General features: G+C 39.8%; 1 protein-coding gene and 1 pseudogene across 1 annotated transcript in view; both read right to left on the bottom strand.

Annotated features, from left to right (window-relative positions):
* LOC129490758 (phospholipid-transporting ATPase FetA-like) overlaps window positions 1–25,374 on the bottom strand; it is a 114,698-nt gene that overhangs the window by 57,251 nt on the left and 32,073 nt on the right. The window contains 9 exon segments of the mRNA XM_055294545.2: window positions 6,776–6,864; window positions 8,958–9,117; window positions 9,861–9,942; window positions 11,453–11,523; window positions 11,887–11,959; window positions 15,565–15,629; window positions 17,194–17,292; window positions 18,140–18,253; window positions 22,439–22,497. Of these exon segments, the coding sequence (XP_055150520.1) occupies window positions 6,776–6,864; window positions 8,958–9,117; window positions 9,861–9,942; window positions 11,453–11,523; window positions 11,887–11,959; window positions 15,565–15,629; window positions 17,194–17,292; window positions 18,140–18,253; window positions 22,439–22,497 (812 nt within the window).
* Window positions 5,668–6,646, bottom strand: LOC129490204 (AN1-type zinc finger protein 6-like; annotated as a pseudogene).

Below are 25,374 nucleotides of genomic sequence, written 5' to 3' on the forward strand. Positions count from 1 at the left end.
TTCATCCCAAACACCACCACCCGTAGTAAAAGTATAACAAAAGCAATGCAAGGTCTGACTGCTTTATCCAATGAGTTAGCCAGCAACTCAGGGGTAAATGATCCCTTTACAGGATGGCTAAAAAAAAAGTCCAGTAAATGGAAGGGAATAATAGCCTCAATTCTTACTTCCCTCACAGCCGTAATAGGTGTATTTATTCTTGTCAGGTGCTGTGTCATACCATGCATCCGTAAGTAGATGCAGAGGCTCATAAAAATGGCATTTACTAAAACCTCCCTTAACTATCCTCCACCTTATCCAGAGAAGCTTCTTCTTTTAGAAAATCAAGCAAAACAACTAAGCCAAGACATGTTAAAAAAAAGTTTGAAAAGAAAGCTGTAAGGAAATACAAGGGGAGGGATTATTAGAAATGAGTTCTAAATTTCTTTTCAAAGAATTAATATGTCCGTATGTTCAATTCTTCTACTTTTAAACTTCATCGTTAAGCAAACTTTTTCGATTATATACTCCACCCTGACTCATTCCAATTACCTACTCCACCCTGACTCATTCTGATCACCTGCTCCACCCTATATTCCAATCACCTGCACCACCCTAACTCATTCCAATTACCTGCTACCTGCTCTGCCCTGACTCCCGCCAAAGCACTCACCCCATCATTCTCTTTAAATTAGCCAATCGGAATTAGTTTAGCCTGTGTGGTCTAACCCTAGCCAATAGGGGAACAACACAGCAGCAGGGGCCACGTGAGCCAGGGATAAGAACCCCTTCCCCTCCCTTGTCCAAGTGTGCATTCACCATTGTTCCATCTGTAAGGGCACACCCTTCTATATAGAAGTAACTTGCCTTGCTGAGAGTTAAAAAGAAAATTTTATATTCAAGTGCTATTTCTTTGTGGTACCGAAACTTTATATATAACACTCCTGACCTGTAATGTTTCCACTCAAAAGTCAGCTGCCAGAAGTATTGGAGCTCCATTGTATGTTATCTGTTTCTTTTCTCTTGCTGCTTTTAAAATCCTTTGTTTATCCTTGACCTTTGGGAGTTTGATTATTAAATGCCTGAGGTAGTCTTTTTTGGGTTAAATTTTCTTGGTGTTCTAAACCTTCTTATATTCGGATACTAATATCTTCTTCTATGTTTGGGAAGTTCCCTGCTATCCCTTTGAATAAACTTTCTACTCATATCTCTTTCTGTATCTCCTGTTTAAGGGCAATAACTCTTAGATTTGACTTTTTTTTTTTTTTTTTTTTTGAGATGCAGTCTCGCTCTGCCACCTAGGCTGGAGTGCAGTGGTGCGATCTCGGCTCACTGCAAACTCCACCTCCCAGGTTCATGCCATTCTCCTGCCTCAGCCTCCCAAATAGCTGGGACTACAAGCGCCCGCCATCAAACCCAGCTAATTTTTTGTATTTCTAGTAGAGATGGGGTTTCACCGTGTTAGCCAGGATGGTCTCGAGTTCTTGACCTCGCGATCTGCCCACCTCGGCCTCCCAAAGTGCTGGGATTACAAGCGTGAGCCACTGCACCTGGCCAGATTTGCCCTTTTAAGGTTATTATCTAGACCTTGTAAGAATGCTTCATTTTTTTTTCTTTTGTCTTCTCTGTGTATCTTCAAATAGCCTGTCTTCAAGCTCACTAATTCTTTCTTCTGCTTGATCAATTCTGCTATTAAAATACTCTGATACATTCTTCAATATGTCAATTGTATTTTTCAACTCTAGAATTTCTGTTTAATTCTTTTTAACTATTTCAACCTCTTTGTTAAATTTATGTGATATAATTCTGAATTCCTTCTTTGTGTTATCTTGAATTTCTTTGCGTTTCCTCAAAACAGCTATTTTGAATTATCTGTCTGAAAGGTGACATATCTCAGTTTCTCCACGATTGGTCCCTGGTGCCTTATTTAGTTTGTTTGGTGAGGTCATGTTTTCCTGAATGGTCTTGATGCTTGTGGATGTTTGTTGGTGTCTGGGCATTGAAGAGTTAGATATTAATTGTTTGTATAGTCTTTGCAGTCTGGGCTTCTTTTTACCCATCTTTCTTGGGAAGGCTTTACAGGTATGTGAAAGGACTTGGGTGTTGTGATCTAAGCCATATCTGCATTAGAGGGCACCCAAAGCCCAGTAATGCTGCAGTTCTTGCAGACTCATAGAAGTATCACCTTGGTGGTCTTGAATAAATCTGGAAGAATTCTCTGGATTACCAGGCAGAAACTCTTGTTCTCTTTCCTTTCTCTCTAACAGATTTAGTCTATCTCTGTGCCAGGCCATCTAGAGCTGGGTGTGGGGTGACACAAGCAACTCTGAGGCAACCACCACCGGGACTGTGCTGAGTCAGACCTAAAGTCAGCACAGCACTGGGTCTCATCCAAGGCCTGCTGTGACCACTACCTGGCAACTGCCTATGTTCACTTCAAGCCCCAGGGTTCCACAATCAGCACATGGTGAAGCCAGCCAGGCTTATGTCCTTTCCTTTAGTGTGGCAAATCTCCTCAGCCCCCGGGGTGTCCAGAGATGCAACCTGGGAGCCAGGGACTGAAGTCAAAAACCTTAGAAGTCTACCTGGTACTGTATTCTACTATGGCTGAGCTGACCCTTAAAACATAAGACAAAGTCCTTCCCACTCTTCCCTCCCATTTCCACAGGCAAAGGAGCCAGTCCCCATGGCCACCATCAAAGACCTATGGAGGGTACTGCCAGGCTACCACCAATGTTCACTTAAGGCCCAAGGGCTTAGTTAGCTTGTGTTGAATACTGTCAGTCCTGGGACTCACCCTTCAGGGAAGTGGGCTCCCCTCTGGCTCAAGGCAGGTCCAGAAATGCCATCCAAGAGCCAAGGCTGGAATCAGGGGCACCAAGGACCCACATGGTGTTCTACCCCACTGTGGCTAAGCTGGTACCTAAGCTGTAAGACAAAGTCCTTTTGACCTTTCCCTCTGCTTTTCTCAAGCAGAAGTCTCTCACCATAGCCACCATGGCTGGGCATGTGCTGGGTCTCACCTGAAGCCAGCACGTCTAGATGCTGCCACTCTACAGTCTCACCCAAGGCTCACAATGTACTACCTGGGTATCGCTGCTGGTTCTTTAGGGCCCAAGGGCTCTTTAGTCAGCAGGTGATGAACCTGCCAGGACTGGGTCCTTCCCTTGAAGGCAGCAGGTTCCCTTCTGGTCCAGGGTGTATCTAGATATGCTGTCCGGGAGCTAGGGCCTAGAATGGGGGCCTCGTGACTCTGTCCACTGCCCTGTGGTACTGTGGCTGACCTGGACTCCAATTTGCAAGACAAAGGCCTCTTTACTCTTCCGTCTCCTCATGCAGAAGAAAGGAGTCACTTTTGTTACTGCAAGCTGTGCTGCCTGGGGTTGTGGGAGGGGTAGCATTAGCACTCCCTTCTCTGCTCTGGCTGGTGTTTCACTAGGTTGTGTGCACCCACCCCGCCCCGCCATGTCCACTGGCTCTGAGCTCAGTACAGCACTAGAGCTTGCCTAGGAATGGTAGTCTTTGTGGCCTAGACTGCTTTCAAGCTTATTTAGGACCCCAGAGCACTTTAGCCCAAGATGGTGAGGCTTGACGAAACTGAAGTTCTGACTGCTGGGATGGGCGATTCCCTTCTGGCTAGGGTTGGTCTAAATGCTCCCTCTATGGGTGGGTGTCAGCGGAGTTCAGCTTGGTTTTGCTTTCCACCATGACAGAACAGCACTGAGTTCAATGCAGGGTTCCACAACTGCTGTGCTCTCCCTCCCCAAAGCTTACAAGTTCTCTGCACCATGCACAGCCACCAGGAGATGGGGGAATGGTGGCATCAGCAATTTAAGATTGTTTTCAATGCTTCTTTTGGTGATATGACGTTAAAACCAGGTATTGTGATTGTTCAACTCATTATTGTTTCTTATGAAGGTACTTTTATATGTGGATAGTTGTTAAATTTGGTGTTTCTGTGGGAGTGTTTGGGGGGGTGATTAATAAAGACTTCTATTCAGCCATCTTGTTCCACCTGTGTTTTTGTGTTTTGTTGTTGTTTTTTATAGAGATGGGGTCTCACTGTTTCCCAGGCTGCTCTCAAACTTCCGGGCTTGAACAATCCTCTTGCCTCGGCCTCCCAACCTGCTGGGATTACAGGTGTGTGCCATCACACCCATTTGAAGACATCCTGTTTTGAACACAAGCCTAGGCTAAATGACCTAGCTTACTGTCTAATGATATATGTTGCTAATGTTGTCAAAAGCATATTTGCCCATGTTACCTTCCTGAATTCTTGACCATGATTGTCTTCCTCATTAAGAAACTAGGAAATGGAACTTTGATCAACTGCTGAAAACTACTTACTCCATAGTAGAAAGAGAAGTATAAAGAATGAATACTAGTTTCTGAGCTGAACGAACCTTCCTAATTTTCTAAAACCCCTTTTGCCAGATCCAAGGATTTTGAAAAGGATCTGGGATGTTTCCCATAATAAAGAAAAAAGGCAGTTTATAATTCAAATATTAATGATAACAGTGTACAAAGAAAAGGTATTTTTTGAGTTTTCAGAATCTAAATAATAGAGTAAAAATAAAAATGAAAAGTTATGAGATCAAGCGTAGGCATTACAGGAACTGCTCAGCTATGTAAAGAAGCTGTTTAAGAGAGGAAATTAATCTGTCTATAACTAATAAGAATAAAGGCAGCTTATATCAGATAGCATAGAAATAATTTATTAACTAGTCTTCAATTTAAACATCTATTATCAAAGCTGATTATTATATATTGCAGTGCTTTTCAAATTTCACTTCTTAATAGAACCCCCTTCTATTTTTACAGCTGAAATTTTATAAAATAGATAAACATGAAGCTGTTCTTTTTAAAGCAAGAACTTCAAAATGAGGAGGCTAGAATAAAATCCACTTGATCTCCCCTATTCCCACTGCACCAGACCTTAAGAGTCCTCTAAGAAAAGAGTTTGAAAATCATCAGTTCAAATAAGGTGTTCTATTAGTCTAAGTAAGGTTTTATTAAAGTGGTCATGAGTAAAACTGATTATGAGAAAATAAAAATATGTCTTAATTTCTAAACTGGGTCCTTGATCCATTCTTGTACCACTAATCAAAGCATAATATCTTTTTAAACACTTTGTGACTATTCTTCCTAACAGAGGCTTAAGCTAGACTCTCTTGTAATTTGTCTTTTCTTTTCTGCCTCAGATCTTAATCTCTGGGATCCTAAGACTGCTTGAGACTTTTTTTTCTGGTTTTCCTTTTTATTTAATCAAAGACTGGTGAATAAACATAAATACAGCACAATTACTTCAGATCATTCTTCATATTGTATGCACACAAACCCATAAACATAATCTGAAAGAAACCTGTAGACGGCAATGAAATGCATACAGCTTTTTCTTCCCTCACTCAAAAAAAAGTTTAAACACACAAACTTAGAATCTCATCAGCACACACTCTCTTGTGACAAATGATTCAGACATAAATAGTGGGTGCAAAGAAACTATATGCTAACATATTAATAACCTTTGTTAATGAAAAAACAGAAGCAGCCATAACGATTAAGATAATTCAGTTACAGATAACTAGTTGTGCCCTAAAGGGCATTATCAAAAGAGAAATCGTGCTGCAGAGAAAAGCGATATATACATACACAGTGAGAAAATAAACTGCAAGATTAATGCATGCATATTTAATATTGGAAAAATCACAGTCCACCAAAATTTCTGCACGTTTGTTATAAAAGCCCTCTGCACTCAATTAAAATTAAAATGATCTTAAAAGGGTAATACTTACAAAGTTTAAGTCTTCTCAGCCACAGAAATTGCAATGGAAATAAATGTTCAGAGTTGTTTTCAAAACAAAACCAAAACAAAAATCTATTCTTCCGATGACATGCAAGATACACTGCTCTACATTCCCAATGACTAGGAAAAAAAAAAAACCTCAAGTCAATTTTTAGTTTGCAGATGATTAAGAATTTTGTATTCCAGCAGGAGTTCAAATCTTTTGGATCTTTTTGCCAACAACTACTGGATTTTCTTTTCTGATTTTCTCAGCGGCATCAGCTTTGTAATTGTAAGAGCAATTGTGTACATCTGAGTAACAGTGTACACCACAGTAAACATTTCTATACCGGCATTCAAACCCAGTAAGTCCCACTTTCTTCCTACACATGAAACAGTGATTCTTTTTTTGTTTTGGTTTTTCAAGAGACTTGCATTGCTCTTCAGATGGCTGCTGTGCCATGTCTGATACTGAAGCCTGCAGATCTTCTGTTTCAGGTACTGCTTGTCCACAGATGTACTGTCCAATTGAGAAGATGCTACAGATTCTGATAAAAGTGACTGATTTGATACAGGGCTTGGCTGCATAGATGAAGATGTAGAGTCTAATGTTGACTGAGCTTCTGGGACACTGCCATCTGTGCATTGAACTGGTAAAGATTCACAGGTTGCAGGTAGGCTTATTCTACCATTACTACTATCCAGTCTTTGAAGATGTTCTTTATAGCATACTGAACACATGCCATTTGTACGAGGGTTTCCATAAAATCTGCAGCCAGTGGAACAAAGCATAGGCACTTGGCTGTGATTAGTTTCTTGAGCCATGTTCCTCCACTGCACACCAACAAAACCTCCACAATTTTCTGTTTGCTTCACCTCAGATTAACTTCATTGAAGCTGTGCTTGAGACTTTCAAACAGCTAAATTCTGAATTGGAAATACCATTTCTCCTGTGAAAGGAAGGGAAGTATGTCTATTTGTAAAGAAACAAAGAAAAAAAAGTATTTAACTTACCCAGAGTACAAGGACATTCATGAGATGGTCTATCTGTGTTCGTTTAAAAGTGGACTTTCCACTATTCTGCATTAATTTGGTATCTGGCCCTAAATAAAACAGGAAGATATCAGATATTAGAATCACTGAATATACTCAGAGGCTTGGAATTGGTTGAACTGTACCTTTATGATAATCTAATCTAACCACTTTCCAATGCTAAAGGATAAAGCCCTAGAGAAAGGCTCACGGTTTTCAGTAACTCAAAAAACGGAAAATTTTTTCTAAGGATAGTTCCAATGACTTCTGTAAAGTACATTCATGCAGATCCCTCTCTTTGTAGCACCTCAGACAGTCTCAACTTTCATAGATGAGTTAAATTAGAAGAGGAGTCGCAAGCTTCTCTCTTACCACCATCTGCTTTATTTAGCTTAGAGAAGGAATTTTTTGATAAAGAGATCCCCACCATCTTTTGAGGAAGCCCACTGCTGGCTCAGGCTATATTGAAAGTTTCTAACTCAGAATGGAAGAAACAAAAAGGCAATGGCAGTGATTTCTTCTGAGGTGGAAGCAGGGGAGCTGAGACTCCTCTGGAGCTGAGAGACAGAGATTCCATGTTTCTTCATGACAGGACAGATGGTAGGCAGAAGTAAGGAGCTTTTAATGGCCAATGGGACTAGAGTTGGAAATTACTAATTCGAGCTACGGCTCCAGAGAAAATGTAAGAGGTTTAGAAGAAACTGTAACCAGCAATTTCTCTGGCCTTTCACCATCTGAACATTATTCTAACAAGTGTTCTGATAAAGGACAGAAAAAGGAATTTCATCAATGTTTACACATGGGGAGCTGGGACATCTCTGATATGTGGGCAAACAGTGGGAGTGCAGAGCATAAGCTATGACATTCTTTCCTCTTAAGCATTCCTTGAAGGGCTTCAAGACATGAGAAGTTTGGCTCATAGCCTGGAAGCTACAGGGACCATATCTTCTAAGGGTCCTTAGACTGACCTTACCCCAGGCTTCAGGAAGAAGGTAGAAATCATCATAGAACTTGGACATCATGTAGCAGGAACAGCAACTCAATTCCATACAAACACCTCAAAATGCTTTTAGGTGGCGTTAGTTCTCTGCTCAGAGCTTCCCAAAGATACTCACTACCATGTAACCAACCTTGGGAAAATTTAACTACATTTGTGCTGGTTGGCAGCCTCACTGTTATTGCTTTCAGGAAAAAAACCTTTTGCTGAAAAATGAGCTTTTATGAGTGGCAATTGTGTGTGAGTAGCTGCTGAAGTACACATAGTGAAGAAAGTAAGTCTAATTTAAGTCTTTTGAGTTTGGGAATTAGGTAGCCTAATCATTGCCACTCTAGATCAAGAACCAATGAAGGAAGTTCCACCAGGGCCTCCCTAGACTCTTAAGCTTCTCCCTAGGGATTTGGTCTCTACTTTTCACAGAAGCAAGGAGTCTAGAAGCCTCATGTCTATGAGTAGATGCTCTAAAAGGGGAGCTCTGGGAATCTGAGTTGAATAATATTCACTGTGGTAAATCTTTCTTGATATTTCCTACTATGGCTGTTGTCACTGAGGGAATGGGGCAGCACAGAGGCTTCCTCCATTTTCCTGAACCACATCATAACCCAAGAAAATCTCTTACTAAATATAATGAAATGTGATTCTAAATGACATCTCAAGAGGGGCCAATATTAATGATCCCTATGTGACTTTTCTCTGGCATGAACTTTTTACATTATATTTTTCTCTATAATAAGCATTGTATCCATCCTCTCTTCATGAGAATAGTTCATATGTATACTCTCCCCCTTCACATGGTAATTCTATTGTACTTCCTCTGTATGTATACCCTCTCCTGTGTCCAGATCTGGTTAAAGAGACTCATGAATGCCCTGTGGTTTTGGAACACAATGCCTTCCTCTAACAAAGGTAGAACCGACATGTTGGAAGTTCATTGCTTGGAAACAGAAGTCACTTTTTTTTCCCCTAAGAAACAAGGTTTTTTCCCACAAATCTCCCATCCATCCATCCATCCATCCATCCATCCATCCATCCTTCCACCTGCCTATCTATCTCAAAGCCATAGTGTTCTGATATATATCTGAGTGTCATATCCACATCCTGAAAACTAAGTACCCATAGCTCAGCCATGAATGGAATTTAGCAGGCTGGGGGCCAAAGGAAACGTACCAGTGTAGATCACCAAGCCATAGCACCAATCTGTATTCCTGATGATGCAGCCTCGGAGTAGCAGCTTATCATGGTCCAGGAAGTAGTTTTTTCCCTTATAGGTCAGTATTCCTGAGAATTTGTCCAATTTGTTATTGGGAGCCTCACATCTCACTTCTCCTGCAGAAAAATGAAGGTGTAAGAGTTCTGGATCTGTAATCTTAGGCTTTTCCTAAGGATGAAAGGAGATTTAATAGAAAGGAGGAAATAAAATCCTTCTTCCAAAATACATACACATCTTTTTCCTATCCTCTCTCAGTTACTGCCCATTTCTCACCAGCTCCTTCAAGAAAGGCAGACAAAGGTTTCTGGGAACTAAAGAAGAATAATTCTGTATGTGACATGGATCATCTAGAGAGACAGAAAACCCCACATGATGGTGACATCAGTACTGCCAGATCATATGAGCTCTGAATCTGAAGAAACTCAAAAATGACTTAAAGCGAACCTAGTATTTTTTTCAAAATGGAAACAACTTGACTTTTTCCTGATTAGCAAAGTAAATATGCCCTTTGTACATGTTTAAGTAATACTAAAATGGTAAAGAAGGAAGCAAAATTCACTCACTGTCTTGAGAAAAGTGCTATTTACCTTTTGAAGTACATCCTTCTATGTTTTTTCTATGTAAGTATTCATAAACATACCTATGTTTCCAAAAACAGGTTTATGTTATATATACTATGCAGTCTTTTGTAAATTGTATTTTTCTTTTAATTACATGTTGTATTTTTTATATTTCAATAAATATCAACTTGCATATTGTTGTAATAAGTTGTATAGAAATCACTATGGATGTACCATATTTATTTAACCAGTACTCTACTGATGAAAATTTAGGTAGGAAAACCCATTTCCTAACTCATCATTAAAGGCAGACAGAAGCTCCAGGCGATCTTCCATGTCACTGGTAACTGAGATGGCCTGCTTCACTTTCAGGTTGGTTTCACTAGAGTAAAAGACAAGTGACCACAGTACAGGACACAAACAGAACTGTTGCACGGGTGCAGTATCTCCTACTTTTTCATGGGGTTTTAGAAAATAGATGTTACCAGTAGAGCCTGGGCTATGAGTCTGAGCTGTAAAAATCACTCCCACTGCTCCTCTCTCAGTATTGAGGTGAGATGGCTCTTCAAGGAAGCTGAGTGTTAGCCCACTCACTCCCGTCTCTTTCCTCTCACTCCCTGCAACACACTGCCACTACTTAATCAACTCATGAGATCTAGCTGGTCAGGTGCTCTAGAGAGGCTGAAGAAACATCATAAACAACCTGGGGACAGTACCTTCTCCCTTCAAGAATGAGGAGTATGCCTGTAATCCCAGCACTTTGGGAGGCCGAGGCGGGTGGATCACGAGGTCTGGAGATGGCAACCATCCTGGCTAACACGGTGAAACCCTGTCTCTACTAAAAATACCAAAAATTAGCTGGGCGTGGTGGTGGGTGCCTGTAGTCCCAGCTACTAGGGAGGCTGAGGCAGGAGAATGGCGTGAACCCAGGAGGCGGAGCTTGCAGTGAGCCGAGATTGCACCACTGTACTCCAGCCTGGGCAACAGAGCAAGACTCCATCTCAAAAAAAAAAAAAAAAAGAATAAGGAGTACGGCCAGGCATGGTTGCTCATGCCTGTGATCCTAGCACTTTGGAAGGCCGAGGCGGGAGGATCACTTGAGCTCAGCAGTTCAAGGCCATCCTGGCCAACACAGCGAGACCCTGTCTCTATCTTTTAAAATTTAATTTAATTTTTTAAAAAAGAGTAAGGAGCAGATCCTGGTAAAAACTTGCACATACCTCCGAGGAAACATACTCCACACCTCATAAATATTTATGGGGCCCATGACAGGCTCTTAAGTAACTGCTTGCTGGAATGCATAGACAAAAAGAAAAATGGAATCCATGTTTCAAAAAATTGTGTGCATCAAGAAGTACATTTGTAGGAATGAAGATCAATACAAAACTCTCCAGGATAAGCTTTCTGCAGATGGCTCTGTCCTCCTAAGACCTTAGCTTTTGGATGTTAATAAATGTCTACCTTAAATCCTTTATAGAACATGGTATTTTAACAGTGAATAGATATGTTTATATTCACATTTTTTCCCTTGGAAACTTTGAAACTGTACTCTGAAATGTAACAGTTCTGTTATCCTCTTTCCTGCTACTCAGCCTTATAGAATATGGCCAGAGTGTCTCCAATTTAGAGATGGAGAATGTGGGGTTTATTTGCCCTATTCTGTGCCCAGCCAATGCTCAATTGTTCCTGTCAAGAGCTCAGTCTTAGATTTGAGGGTCCCAAGGATGTGGTGTCCATCTTCTCTTATCTGGATATTTCTAGGCTCTCTGGCTCATATATTCAATATTCCATCTGAGAATAAAATTAATTCCCTGCCTAATGCTGTCCCTCAGTGAGAGACCACTCTAAGCTGGCTAAATCATCTTAATGGAGCATCAGGAGGGAACACTTACCCATCCAGGTCTGCTGTCTCTGCATATGTCAGACTATATGGCTCACTGCTAGAGAGTAATAGTATATCTGCCTGTAGTCAGAAAAGTCAAAGAAAGTCAGGAAAGAAGGAAGGTGGGCTGTTAACATTACAGTGTGACAAAGCAGTCACCTTAGGAACAGATGTTCACCCTAAGCATTTTACAGACACTGATTTACTTTCTTTGCCTAGGATCTATCACTGCTATCATACACCCTCTCCCAAAGCTACTCACTTTCCCTGTAACTACAGTGAGAAATAGGCAAGAACAAGCTTCTTACTGCAAGAGCTATTGATTTCTGACGCAAAATGAGGCAACAAAGGTCACCAAAAGGAGTGGTAGCAGAAGTGCTCCAAGAGTCCCTGGTACCCACTCAATCCAAAAAAGAACAAGTCACAGCCAAAAGAGGTACTCACCGTGACAGGCTGATTATTTTCTAGTTTTATTATATCTCCCACTTGAACACTCATCCATTTGTCCTCCTTCATCCTGTAAGAAAATGACCCTTGAATATCTGCTCTGAGAATTTCCCCAAGGCTCTGCTTTGACAATCAAGATGATTCCCCACCCTCCAAAAAAGGCTGAAAGGAATAAAGACAAGGCTCAAACTAGTCTGTGATGCATCCTTGCTGCAATCAAGAGTGGGGCCCATTTCTCTTGACTTCAGGCTAGAAGGGTTCTAAAGCCCTACAAAAGTATCTGTAGACAGGCACATAATTTTTTTTTTTTTTTTTAGCCAGGTGTGGTGGCTCATTCCTGTAATCCTAGCACTTTGGGAGGCTGAGTTGGGAGGACTGCTTGAGGCCAGCAGTTCGAGACCAGCCTGAGCAATACAGCAAGGCCCTGCCTCAAAAACATTAAAAAAAAAAAAAAAAAAAAGGTTTTTAAAGTAAAATAGTTCCAATGGTAAAGTGTGTAAAAGGAAAAATTAAAGTCTTTTCTATTTCCAGCCTTTAGTTTTGCTCCACAAAGATAGCCGCTGTTAATAATATTTTTGTATTTATTTCTAGAAAATATCAATCCATGTAATCACATATAATACACATTTAAATCACATTTAAAAGCCACATACTAGATACATAATTTTCTGCACTTTGCATTTTTCATTTAACAATCCATCTTGGAGAGCATTTATAGAAGATGTAGCTCATTCTTTTTGATAGCCTAAATGTGTTCTATCATAAGGTCACATCAATTTTATCTACTTATTTTTTTTTTTTTTTAAGACAGAGTCTCACTCTGCGTCCCAGGCTGGAGTACAGTGGCATGATCTCAGCTCACTACAACCTCTGCCTCCCGGGTTCAAGTGATTCTTCTGCCTCAGCCTCCTGAATAGCTGGGACTACAGGCTTGCGCCACCACACCTGGCTAGTTTTTGTATTTTTAGTAGAGACGAGGTTTCACCATATTGGCCAGGTTGGTCTCGAACTCCTGACCTCGTGATCTGCCTGCCTCAGCCTCCCAAAGTGCTGGGATTACAGGTGTGAGCCACTGCGACCGGCCTTTATCTACTTATGTTAAAATTAGATTATCTTTGATCCTCAAATACCTACTTTCCATAAAAGGCAACCTGGCAGTATGAGCAGATTCTACAATAATGGTGGTTCTCTGCCCTCCTCTTTTGTTTTTTTTTTTTTTAACCTCAATTTCCCCAAATACACAGCGTCCATAAATCCTTCCTCTCTGAGAAAGGACTAAGAAGAATGTACATATTGCCACAAGCATTTTGGAAACATGAGCTATATCCTTGCAACAGTTATATTATGCCAAGCACCCAAAGAGTGGGAAAAAGTCTATAGGCCACTGTTAGTTTTGTCTCTGAACGCAGGATTGTTATCTGCAGGGCATGACATACATCACCACTTTGCCAGCTACACATAGGCATGGGTATTCCTAGAACACCTTTTCTAAGAAGACAGCTGCTTTGAGGAGGGCCAAATTTTCCAAAAAAGTCCCTTTATATAAATCCACTGTTTCTTCTAAATAATTTTCTGATAGTACTGTAGAATAGTAGCTATAAGCCTTGGAGACAGACATCTGGGTCTTTGTTTTATTTTGTCTTGACCTGACATTCACTGTTACTCTGGCATTCTATCTTCCATGGTTGTCACCAGTAAAACATAATGAAGAACAAGTGCTGTCACATTCTGGCTTCTCCTGGAGATATACAAATTTATAATTTCTTACACAAGGAGCTGCCAAACTATTACCAGTTTGTTCCTGGACATTGTAACAATCATGTGTCCCAGATTTGGGAGAGGTCAAGACATTCCTTACTGATTTAAAATACTCAATCCTGTAATCCAAAATAGTAAGCATGTTCTGAAGCTGTTCTTGTCTTGGGTTGGGGAGGGATTGCCAATCTTAATAATCTAGTAATTTGAATTTCAATTTCTCCCACCAGAGGCACAAGAGATAAAGCCTTATGATTTTGAGAGTCAGTGAGTTGAAACTAAGAATTTCTCATAAAGTCAGGACCCTTGAAAGGCAACATCATTAGTGAAAGAGTGCTCTAAAAAAAATCGGCTCACTGGCAAGAAAGTTTGTCTATCTTAGTCTGGAGGGTTGGGGGGTCAGTGAGTGGAGGACTCTTCCCTGAAAATCTGTAACCTCATATTGGATGGGGCTCAAATTTATACTTCTTTCAAATTAGGTATCAGCAGGTAATACCCTTGAGTCAACTCGCAGAAACAAACACAAACTCTTATAGAGGGATACAACCTCTCCTCCAGCCACTTAGAATTCCCTTAAAGTTCTGCTAACGATGTGTTTGTAAACAAAATTATTGAGAAATGAAAAATGACAAAAATTACAACTTATAAAACAGACAAACTTTTAAAATAGCAGCTCTGTTTATACTCATGTGTTCTAGAAAAAGAAAGCTGTTTTCTGGAACATAGACTGTTTCAACAACCAACCTCACCTCTGCATATTAATCTAATCAGATACTCGGTAGCTTACAAAGTCTAACCAGGGCCTTGCCTGTTAACTCCCACCTTAAAATCTCTCTATGACAAATTCTTCAATAATCTTATAAAACCCAAGTGCTCAAGCTACTTGGGTGAGTTCAATTGACTAAATCCTTTTGGTCAGCAATTCCTAATATACTCAGTTTTGTCTTTTCTTTTTATTTCTATTTCCCTTCTTTTCTTTTTAACTACAACTGACTTTTTTGGTGGTATCTTATGGGACATTTCAACAGGTCAAAACTCTTGAGAAAACAATCCATCATGTGTAAGAATCAGCAGACACAATACACAACAGGATTAGCTGCCCGAGCTCTTGAGATAATAGAATTATATGATAAATACTATAGCTATTGGGTGTTCGGTAAGGCCACCATGATAAAGGCTGGACCTCAATCCTGAACTCTTTCAGGTTTGCACTTTCTTGTGATCATGCTTCTGCCCACACTGGTCACTTTTCCTTTCACACAATCTCTACTTGTTGAATTCTTCCCCTTCCCTTAAGGCCTAGTACAAACACATCTCTTCCAGAAAGTCTTCCTTGATTCCTTTAACCAGTTATAATTGCTTATTTTTATTAATTCCTATAGTAATTTTTTGTACCTCTTAGGATAGTCTTCATATTTTGCCTCACATAGGAATATGCCTGCCTTCTTCCATTCCTGCAACACTTTAGATAGCTATGACCAAACACTACAGCAGTGGAGCCAACATCAGTACTCTGTTTAGATTGTTAACAGAAAAGATGACCTGACCAAAGGCTATAGTAGGATGGACAAAAACCATGTCAGAATCCATTAATGTTCTAAAGACAGATGTTTCCATGGTAACTACCACACTAATAATATCACTTGCATAGTAATATCATGTTATAAAATATTAATTGCTTTAATATATATTATTTCCTTTCTATTTTCACAAGCATCCTCTAAGGTAGAGAATATTATTTCTATCTTATAGAAAAGAAAAATGAGGCCCACACAGATATCTGAGGTGACATGACAAATTCAGGGCATGCTAGATCTAGAAAAAAATTATTTCTATGTCTGAGGTTCTTTTCATTGTCCTGAGCTAAACCCAACCCTTTTTCAGGACTGGTCCTACCTAAACTAGCTTCTCTAGAAGAACTAGTTGCCATTCGCCAGTAGCAGAACAGGCCAGTTGTTGACTTGATCGTCACTTTGATGCCTTTTCTAAAATCACACAAGAAAATGTTCAGGAAATAGACCTATAACAAACTGCATATAGAAGATTAACATTTTGAAATATTACACAATGTAGTTCCCTTCTTTGTAATTCTCCTTTTCCCCTATCCCAAGCCCTTCTTTCCTTCAAACCAGGCCAAGAGGTTGATTATCTCTGGGAAGCTGGGAAGAAAGGGCAGGAAAATAATCCAGGGAGAAGAAAGAGACAAAGTTTTAGTTTTAAATATCAAAAGCAAAAAACCTGGGGGAACAAGAATAACATATCAAAAGCTGCAGAGGACACAATACAAATGATGGGCAGGGCTACAGAATTCTGTGTGCCTGGGTAGGTGCAGGGAAAGCTGAATATTCTCAAGCAGACTCCTACCCTATCTCCAACCATGGTTGACATACAGAAGCTTCTATAGTGGCTGAGGAAGGAGGCGAATATTTAAAGATCAAATAGAAGGGAAACAAATAGAGGCTATGTCCTGATGCCAGGATTCACATAAATATCTTCCTTCCAGTTGAGATTACTCCCTGAGTAAAGGGTAGGACTGGGAGTGGGGCAGAGAGAATCCTGAATTTGTCAGAATTCAAAATTGTCCAAATATTTATCACAAAGAGACTGAATTCTAAACCAGAAGTAATTGGGTTACCATGAACTGGCAAATTAATTTTTGGTTCTCACTGGAGAGAGTTAAGATGGGGTATGCACGTGGTTATAAGCTAAACTGAGTTCAGTTATAGAGAAATAAAGTTATATTTTTGTACATCTAAGTTGTGACTGAAAGGTAAACCACAACATGCTAATCCTGGGTTTACAGAGATAAAGTGCTGAGGAAACAAGGTGCTCTCAAACTAGGCTAAAAATCTATTCTGGCAAAATCAGAAAAACCCTCTTAGGGAAACTGCAAGCAGGTCTACAGGACTGGCTTTCCAAATCCCACCAGTAGGCATGGTACTGGGTCCTTACTCTCACCCCTCTATGCTGGGCCTGCTGTAAGAGGCAAAGAGGAAGCCATGCAGCACTCACTGTGAGCCAGTTTCTCTTTCAAGGCCAGGACAGAGGGTTCCTAGCTGTGCACACTTAACAGAATTGAAAGTTGGAAAGGAAAATAGAGTTGGAGAGGAGACAGGAAATGTGGAGAGAAGAAAGAGAAAGAATAGGAGAGATGGAGCAGGGGCAGACGGAAGAAGGGAAAGGGCATATAGAGTAGGAGAAGGAGGAGCAGAGGAAAAAGGATGAGAACAAAGCTAGAAAAAGCTAACAGAAGAGTAAAGAAAGAGTGGGTTATTAAAGATGGAAGGAAGCTCAGGAGGGGGGCTAAAAGTGGTGGCAGTAGGAAGACAGAGAAAGGCCTTGTTTTGCCCCTTTCTGGCCATACATAGACCACCAATCTTGGGCCTAAAGGGACTGCATATTACTCTGGGATGAATAAGGAAAGAAGAAAGGAAAATATCTCCTTCCATTCAGGGTTTCTTGTTAGCACTAGGTAGTTCTGGGAAGTCCTTCATGCCCACAGTCTGACTAGGTGCAGTGAGGAACTAGAGGCCCAGGAAGCCACTTCACCAGGTCATCGATGGCATCTTTCACGGCTGTTACGGACAGCACCACCATCAGGGGTGTCATAGTTGTATACCATGGCAAGGAGGAGATCTGGGGAATCAACTAAGAGAGGGAAAGGAAGAGGATCTTGGGTCAGAAAACTGAAAGGATAATACATTACCCCCCACCACATCCCTCACCCTCAACATCATTTTCACCTCCGTTTGTTCATACTAAATCCAACTATCCTAGTTGCTTTCCACTGTTGTATCTTTCATATAACCTCCCAAATATAAGTAAACATTTCCCAAGGGAGGATAAAAGAATAAAAGGCTATAAGTTGCTGCCTATCTATCCTGAACCCCACTACCTTTGTGTTGATGGCAAAGACCCATTTCTCCTTTGACAGTGAAAAGTAATGGGTGTGGAGAGTGGGTAAAAGTAGATAAAGAAAAACTACATGCTCTCCCACACCCTTCAGTACCAGTAGGAGTGAGATAACATGTGTCCCTGTCTCCCAGTTTGGGCCTACCCTGCCCTGCTTCCTGTTCTTATGCTGGCACTCATATTCTAAACCATTCTAAACCTTCTTTAGCATTCCCATATGTTAATTTTATGTCAGGAAGGCTGGGACAAGAAGGAGGAATAGAGTTGGAGTTGTGGTTGGGGTGAAGAATTCTGTAGCCCCCTATGGTCAAGCTGAACTGCGGTAATACAGCCATGATGAGGAGCTCCCCTTCCTTGGAATGTGGTGACCCTGTCCCTTTCCTTGTGTAGAGGCTTGCTATACACTAGCTAATCCTGACCACAGCTATTCTAAGGGACTGGTCTGAGACTCCAGCCATCCACGTTCCTGTTGTCTAAAGAGAGAAGACATTTCCCAGTTTAGGGAGGAGAGAAACTGATTATACAGCCTGACCCCAGAGAGGTTCATAAAATACTCTGTGAAAAAGGCCCCCAAAAGCAATACCTGTAAAAATAGCAAAATGAGGAAATATGCATTTGCAAGTCTCCGGAACTGTTCAAATAGGTTCAGGGGCAGGAAATTAAAGACACTATATTTTGAGGTCTTGATGGTATTGTTCTGTGAGTAAACAAACAAACAAACAAGAAATACACAATTAGACAAAAGACAGCTCAAAACTGGGTTGATAAGCAGCTGCCCCTACTTGCCAGTCTACCCCTAGAGAGGCCTAGAGGATAGAAAGATGGCAAGACTGGTAGGGTACTTGGGGCAATTTATCTCTGTCCTGATAGAGTTCTTGCTTATTGATGTTATTGACAGTAATAATGATAATCAAATCAACAGCAATAAAAACTTACATTTATTGAGTACTTACTACGTGAAAGGCACTGTTCTAGCATTTTATATGTAGCAACTCATTTACTCCTCACAACAATCCTATGAGGGGGGTACTTTTGAGGATGAGGAAATTGAGGTACTGCATCCAGAGCTCTCTAACAAAGCTTTTCTTAGCTGAGCAAACTCAGTTTGGTGTGCCTTTCTGTGTTTTTTGCAATGTTGAAGGACGTCAGATGCTAAAAGTAAAAAACTGTCTTTCAACCCTAGCCCACTGAAGGTTTCTATAGGGGTCACTATCAGCATTGGAGAATCATTTGGCCCTTAATTGTCCTAAGAGGATTTAAAGAGTTTTGGCTTATATCTAAGCTACTATTTTGCTGAATGAAAATGGGAACTTGTCTACTTCCTCAATTCTGATCTCAAGATGTTCACAGGACCATCTTACTTTCTACCTTGGAGTCTTAAATCATTTGTCCTAAGATGTCAGAGCTCAAATCTAAGAGCTCTAAAAGCAGAAGAATAAGACCAAATAATTCCCTAAGTTCAGGGCTTATCTCCTACCTCTTCCATTTAAAAGGACAGAACAAAAGAATAAAAATAACTAATGGATACTAGGCTTAATACCTAGGTGATTAAGTAATCTGTACAAAAAATCCCCATGACACAGGCTTACCTGTGTAACAAACCTGCACATCCTGCACATGTGCCCCTTAACTTAAATACAAGTTTTTGTTTGTTTGTTTTTGTTTTTTTAAAAAGAAGAACCTACCTGCTGGCCTGGAGTACAGATACTGCTCAAGCATGAAGAATTCTTGCTAGGCCCTGCCTTAAGAGGGCATCAAAGTCTTTATCTCAGAGAATTAAAACCATTCAGTGCTAAGACTAAAACCTGAATCTTGTGTCCCCACCCAGAAAGTTAGCTAGGCTATCCAGCCAAGCATTGCCCGAGGTCTATTTCCTTAGGGATGAGAAGCTGGTCAAATAGCTTAGCACTTAGGAGTTTAGAGATCCAAGCCAAAACTAAGATTTCCTTGGTGTTCTCTCCATGATTTTCCAAATAATAATCAATCAGACACTATAGCATTTCTCAAGGCTTGTTCTGTTCACAGCCCTATGCTGGACTATACTAGTGGAGGCTGAAAAATAATTAGACAGGATCTCTTCTGGAGAAGCTCATGGTCTGTCTTGAACGAAGTTCTAGTGAAATGATCTCTACAGGCCCTTCTTGTCATGAGAGTATATAATTCTAACATGGAAATAGCTTTCTTTGATCATAAGATACTTTGAATTTCTCAGTGTTTAAGTCCGGATGGCTGTGATACTTGGACCCAAAGATCTTCTGAGAGGTGGCCTTACTGATGTAGCTAGCCTTCACTGTTGATTTTCCATTTGATTTTATAGCCATTTAATATATTTCAGGTTTCTCCTCATGTAGGTAGCATTCTGCCTCACGATAGAAGTACAGGTATTTATTTATTAACTTGGCAACTAGAGTGTTTCGTTTTGCTCTTAAACGTAAAACCAGAAGCAATATCCTAATAGCATCTCCTTAACTATGAAGTTCCTCAGAGTTTAGTCCTTTTGGCAGAGGTGATAAAATTTAAACATGATAGAGGTGGTTAATTTTGTTTTGGTTATTTTTTTCTTTGGGCAGTGATATGGGACTGAAGGTTAACTGGGAAAATAGAAGAGAATAAAAGGCCAAGGATATAATGAGAATCGGTAGTTAGGAGTTGGGAAGATGACAAGAAGTCACAGTGGAAGAAGTTAGAGAAATAGGAAAATGAGCAATGCTCAGGGCCAGGGAAATGAAATGGTATTAAATATATCACAATCAGTCAAATCTGTTCATTCACTCATTAAATATTCAATATATATTTATTGAATATTGGCTGCGTGCACATTGTGATAGAAACTGTATCACAGATATACTGTGTATACAGAGATAAATGAGATACCCTTTTTCCAAGGGCTAATAGTTTTTTGGAGAAACAGAACTAACATTTTCAGAACCATATTTAACTCCTATGACCACCATGCAAGGTGAACATTATTATGCCCATTTTACAGATGAAAGAACTGAAGATCAGAGAAATTAACAAACTTGCCTAAGACATTAAGGTTAGTAAAGGCTGAGCTATATTCAAACTCAGATCTGTCTGATGCCCAAACCTAGATTTACTGTCCCCACTGCTTGTTACGTAGGTCTAGAAGATAGAGAAGAGAAAAACCTGCTTTCATGGTCATATCTTGGATACTATTATTATCCAGAACTATTTGATATGGTTTGGCTCTGTGTCCCCCACCCAAATCTCATGTTGAATTGTAATTCCCAGTGTTGGGGAGGGACCTGGTGGGAGGTGACTGAATCATGGAGGCGGATTTCCCCCATGCTATTCTTGTGTTCTCACAAGATCTGATGATTTAAAAGTACAGGATCCTCCTCACTCTCTCTCTCTCTTTCCTGCCACCCCGTGAAAAAGGTGCTTGCTTCCCCTTTGCCTTCCGCCATGATTGTAAGTTTCCTGAGGTGGCCCAGTCATGCTTCCAGTTATGCCTGAGGAACTGTGAGTCAATTAAACCTCTTTTCTTCATAAATTACCCAGTCTCAGGTAGTCATTTACAGCAGTGTGAGATTGGACTAATATACCACTCTCACTCAGAAATCATAAACTAATATCCCACAGACTGCAGACATATATTTTTATATAATTATAGCTATGTGTATGTATACATAGCTACGCATGCATGGAATTATATTATGTATAAAACCATTGCTTGTGATCATAGAAGATTGAAAACAACCCAAATGTCCATTTAAAAGGAACTAGTTAAATAAAATATGTTAAATCTGCAGAGGAAATACTATATATTATAGCTGAAAAAGGAAAAAAAAGAAAAAAACTATTATGAAATTATGATGATGAAAACATCTCCAGGATATACTGTTAAGGTTCAGAATAGTGTAAAAATAGGAAAATAAGACTATATATTTGTATTTGCTTTATTTGCACAAAGAAACACTAATCTGATTAATACACACAAGAAAACTAACAGTGGTTCCCTCAGGGGAGCAGATATGGACAAGGATGGGGTATTGGAGCATGCCTTTTCAATATATATCTTTTCATTAATTACTTAGTTATAGATACATAAATAAGTGAAACATGAACAATCCAATAGGAAGTGGGCAAAGATCATTAATAGGTATTTTCCAGAAAAAGAAATACAAAAGGCTAATTAACATGAATGTCATTTTCATCTAAGAGCTGGCAAAGATGACAAAGATTGATAATAATGAGTTTGACAGGAACGTGGAGAAACGCGCAGTCTCTACTTTAAGTAGAAACATAAATGGATATAATTCTTTTTGGGGGCAATCTGGCCTCTGATAATTTTTAATTTTTAGTGTGTTTTTCTTTTGGCACAGACAATTTACTTTTAGGAAACTTTCATAAGATACAGTCACACAAATGTTCCAAAATATATGTATAATGGTGTTCATTCAGCACCATTTAGCATAGCAAAACACTGAAGACATTTAAATATTCATCAGTAGAAGACTAACTAAATAAATTAAGGTTTATCAATATAATGGAAAACAATGTCGCTATTAAATAAATGAGGGATATCTGTATGTGCTGTCATAGATACATGTCTAAGTGAAAAAAGAAAATTGTAGAACTATGCTTTCATTTGTGCAAGAAAAACTACAGTATTTATTTTCTGGGAGTTATATATAAACCTGAAATCTGAGACATTCTCTCCCTAGCTTATGTCACTGGATTAATTTTGGCTTCTGAGCCTTCATTGCACCACTCATTGTATAGGAGCTTGAAAGAAAGTGTAATAGAATCTGTGTTATAGGATCCACATCTACAAAGAATTTCATGCTACCCCAACAAAGAAGAATATTATAGGAGAATACTGACCCCCTTCTGAAACAGCCAGAGGGATGACACTCACCGGATATCCAAAAATACTGTTGAATTCTTTGTTGTTGGCTTGCAGATATCTCTCATGTTCTGAAAAAAGATGGGATAAACGATGAGATGGATGCCCCTGTATATATCAGACTGGGATGCTGGCTGCCAGTGAAGACTTCACCAGATCCCCACACTTTCTTGCTGAAGATATCTATTTAAGCATGGGATTTTGTCTCTTTAATCAAAAGAATCAAGAAATGTAATACAAATAAAAATACTCAAGTATTCAAGCTTTCTGGAGGCAACATGACAAGTAACTCCTGAGGAGTTCTCCACCATCAATGCTTCTAGTACTTCCTAGATCATGTCTCCACAGACAACAAGATGGTCTGCACCAATTTTACTGCCAAACACAGAAACCCAGCCTTCCCTCAGAAGTCAATTTTAGCACTTTGTCTTAATATATCTGAGGCTCTTTTCCAAGCCAGCTTGTCCTGCACTTGCTTAACTAAATTTAAATTAATACATAATGACTGAGCATCTATTGCACAGAGGCCAGTGTACTGGATGCCGTGGAGGGATAAAATGATGAGTAAGACAGTCTCTGACTTCAAGGACTTTAGTATAGTAGGAGTAAGCCTGATAACTACTTGACAAAATCATCACATCAAAACATAGAGGTGTTTGTTACAAACTACTACAAATAGTGAGCCTGTTACCATGTTATGAACAAACAAATATATATATATATAATCAATAGATCTTTCTCCCCTGAATGAAACATTCTTATATTCTCTTTGGTTCTTCCTTGGTTCAGCAAGCATTTGCTGGGTTCTTGGCAGGTTCAGGCCCTGTGCTAGGTCCTAGGGTTACAAGATGAGGAAAACATCATCCTGACCATCTTGGTACTCCTATTCCTAGTAGGAAAGACAAATATAAAATAAAATTTCAATCTAATGTAAGGGAAGAGATACCGGTTGGAGGTGCACAGAAGAGGGGATAGAAGTCAGGGAAAGTAGGACATAGAAGTATTCCTGGAGGAGAAGATGCCTTAGTTATTTGGATGATATGGATTAAGTGCTTCCCAGTTCTCTTAAGCCTGCGTATTATACCAAGCAATAAAGAATTTAGCCTGAAGGCTGACAGTGCTCCTAAGCTTTCTGCCCTTAATGCTTCTAGTAATTCCTACGTAATGTCTCCATAGAATTTGACCCCTCAGAGAGTGGGCTGTAGCAACCTCTCTGCCTCTGAGTTGTATTGAGTATCTACTTTAAAGCTCTTCTGGACCTCTAAGGTCCTCCTTGGCCCAAGGCTCCCAAGATTAAAAAGAAACTTCTTTCCTTGGCCCTCAAAAATTCTATCCTAGGCTTCCGACTCCTACTCTGATCTTGAACTACTTGATTCACTCCTCCAAGAGGAGTCTCTGGCTCCAGGTCCTAGAAACCCAACTCTGCAATTGTTCAAGTTTTTTTTTTTGAGCTATGATTCATATAATATAAAATTCATCCCCTGGAAGTGTACAATTGAATGGCTTTTAGTATATTCATGGTTATGCAACCATCGTCATTAATTCCAGAACATATTCATCACCCCCCAAAGACACCTCATACCTGTACTCTCAATTCTCACCTCTCCTCTCAGTCCCTGGTGGACACTAATGTATTCTCTGTGGATTTGTCTATTCTGGACATTTTACATAAACAGAAGCATAAAATATGTGGTCTTTTGAAACTGGTTTCTTTCACTTAGAATAATGTTTCCAAGGTTCATTCACGTTGTAGTACATATCAGTATTTCATTCCTTTTTACATCTGAAAATATGTCAAAGTTTGGATGTACCACACTTTACTTATCTATTCATCCATCATGGGCATTTGGTTTGTTTCCACCTTTTGGCTACTGTGGAGAATATGGCTATGAACATCCATGTACAAGTTTTTGTGTAAACTTGTTTTCATTCCTCTTGAGTATATATACCTAGGAGTAGAATCAATAGGTCAAATGGTAACTTTATGTTTAATTTTTTGAGCAACCGCTAAACAGTTTTCCACAGTATCTGTACTATTTTAAATTCCCTCCTCACAATGTATAAGGGACCCAATTTCTCCACATTCTCTCCAGCACTTGTTATTGCTCATGCTTTTTACTTTAGCAATTTTAAAGGCTGTGAAATAGTATCTCACTGTGGTTTTGATTAGCATTTCCCTAATGACTAATGATGATGTTATCTTTTCATGTGCTTATTAGCTATTTGTATTTTTTTGAAGAAATGTCCATTTAGATTATTTGACCATTTTTTAAAATTTTCAACTTCTGTTTTACAGACATACATGTGCAGTTTTGTGGCATAGGTATATTGCACCCACAACCCCTCCCCCTCTAGTAGTCCACAGTGTCTACTGTTCCCCTGTTAATGTCTTTGACCATTTTTAAATTGCGTTGTCTCTTTATCACTGAACTGTAAGAGTTCTTTACATATTCTGGATAAAAGGCCCTTATCAAATATATGATTTGCAAATATTTTGTACCATTCTGAGTTGTCTTTTCATTTTCTCGATAGTTGGCTTTGAAGCAACAAAGTTTTTTATTTTGATGAAGTCCTATATGAATTTTCTTTGGTCACTTGTGTTTTTGGTGTCACAGTTTAGAAACCATTGCTAATCCAAGGTCATTAGAATTTACTCCTATTTCTTTTTCTAAAAGTTTTATAGCCCAGATGCAGTGGCTCACACCTGTAATCCCAGCACTTTGGGAGGTTGAGGCAGGAGGATTGCTTGAGCCCAGCAGTTCAAGACCAATCTGGGCAACATAGTGAGACCCCATCTCTACAAAAACTAAAATTAGGCATGATGGTGCAGCCTGTGATCCTAGCTATTCAGGAGGCTGAGGTGGGATGATCACTTGAGACCAGGATTGAGGCTGGTCAATGAGCCATGATTGCACTACCACACTCCAGTCTGGGCAGCAGAGCAAGAC

The sequence above is a fragment of the Symphalangus syndactylus genome, chromosome 9, assembly GCF_028878055.3.
Source record: "Symphalangus syndactylus isolate Jambi chromosome 9, NHGRI_mSymSyn1-v2.1_pri, whole genome shotgun sequence".
Classification (NCBI taxonomy): Eukaryota; Metazoa; Chordata; class Mammalia; order Primates; family Hylobatidae; genus Symphalangus; species Symphalangus syndactylus.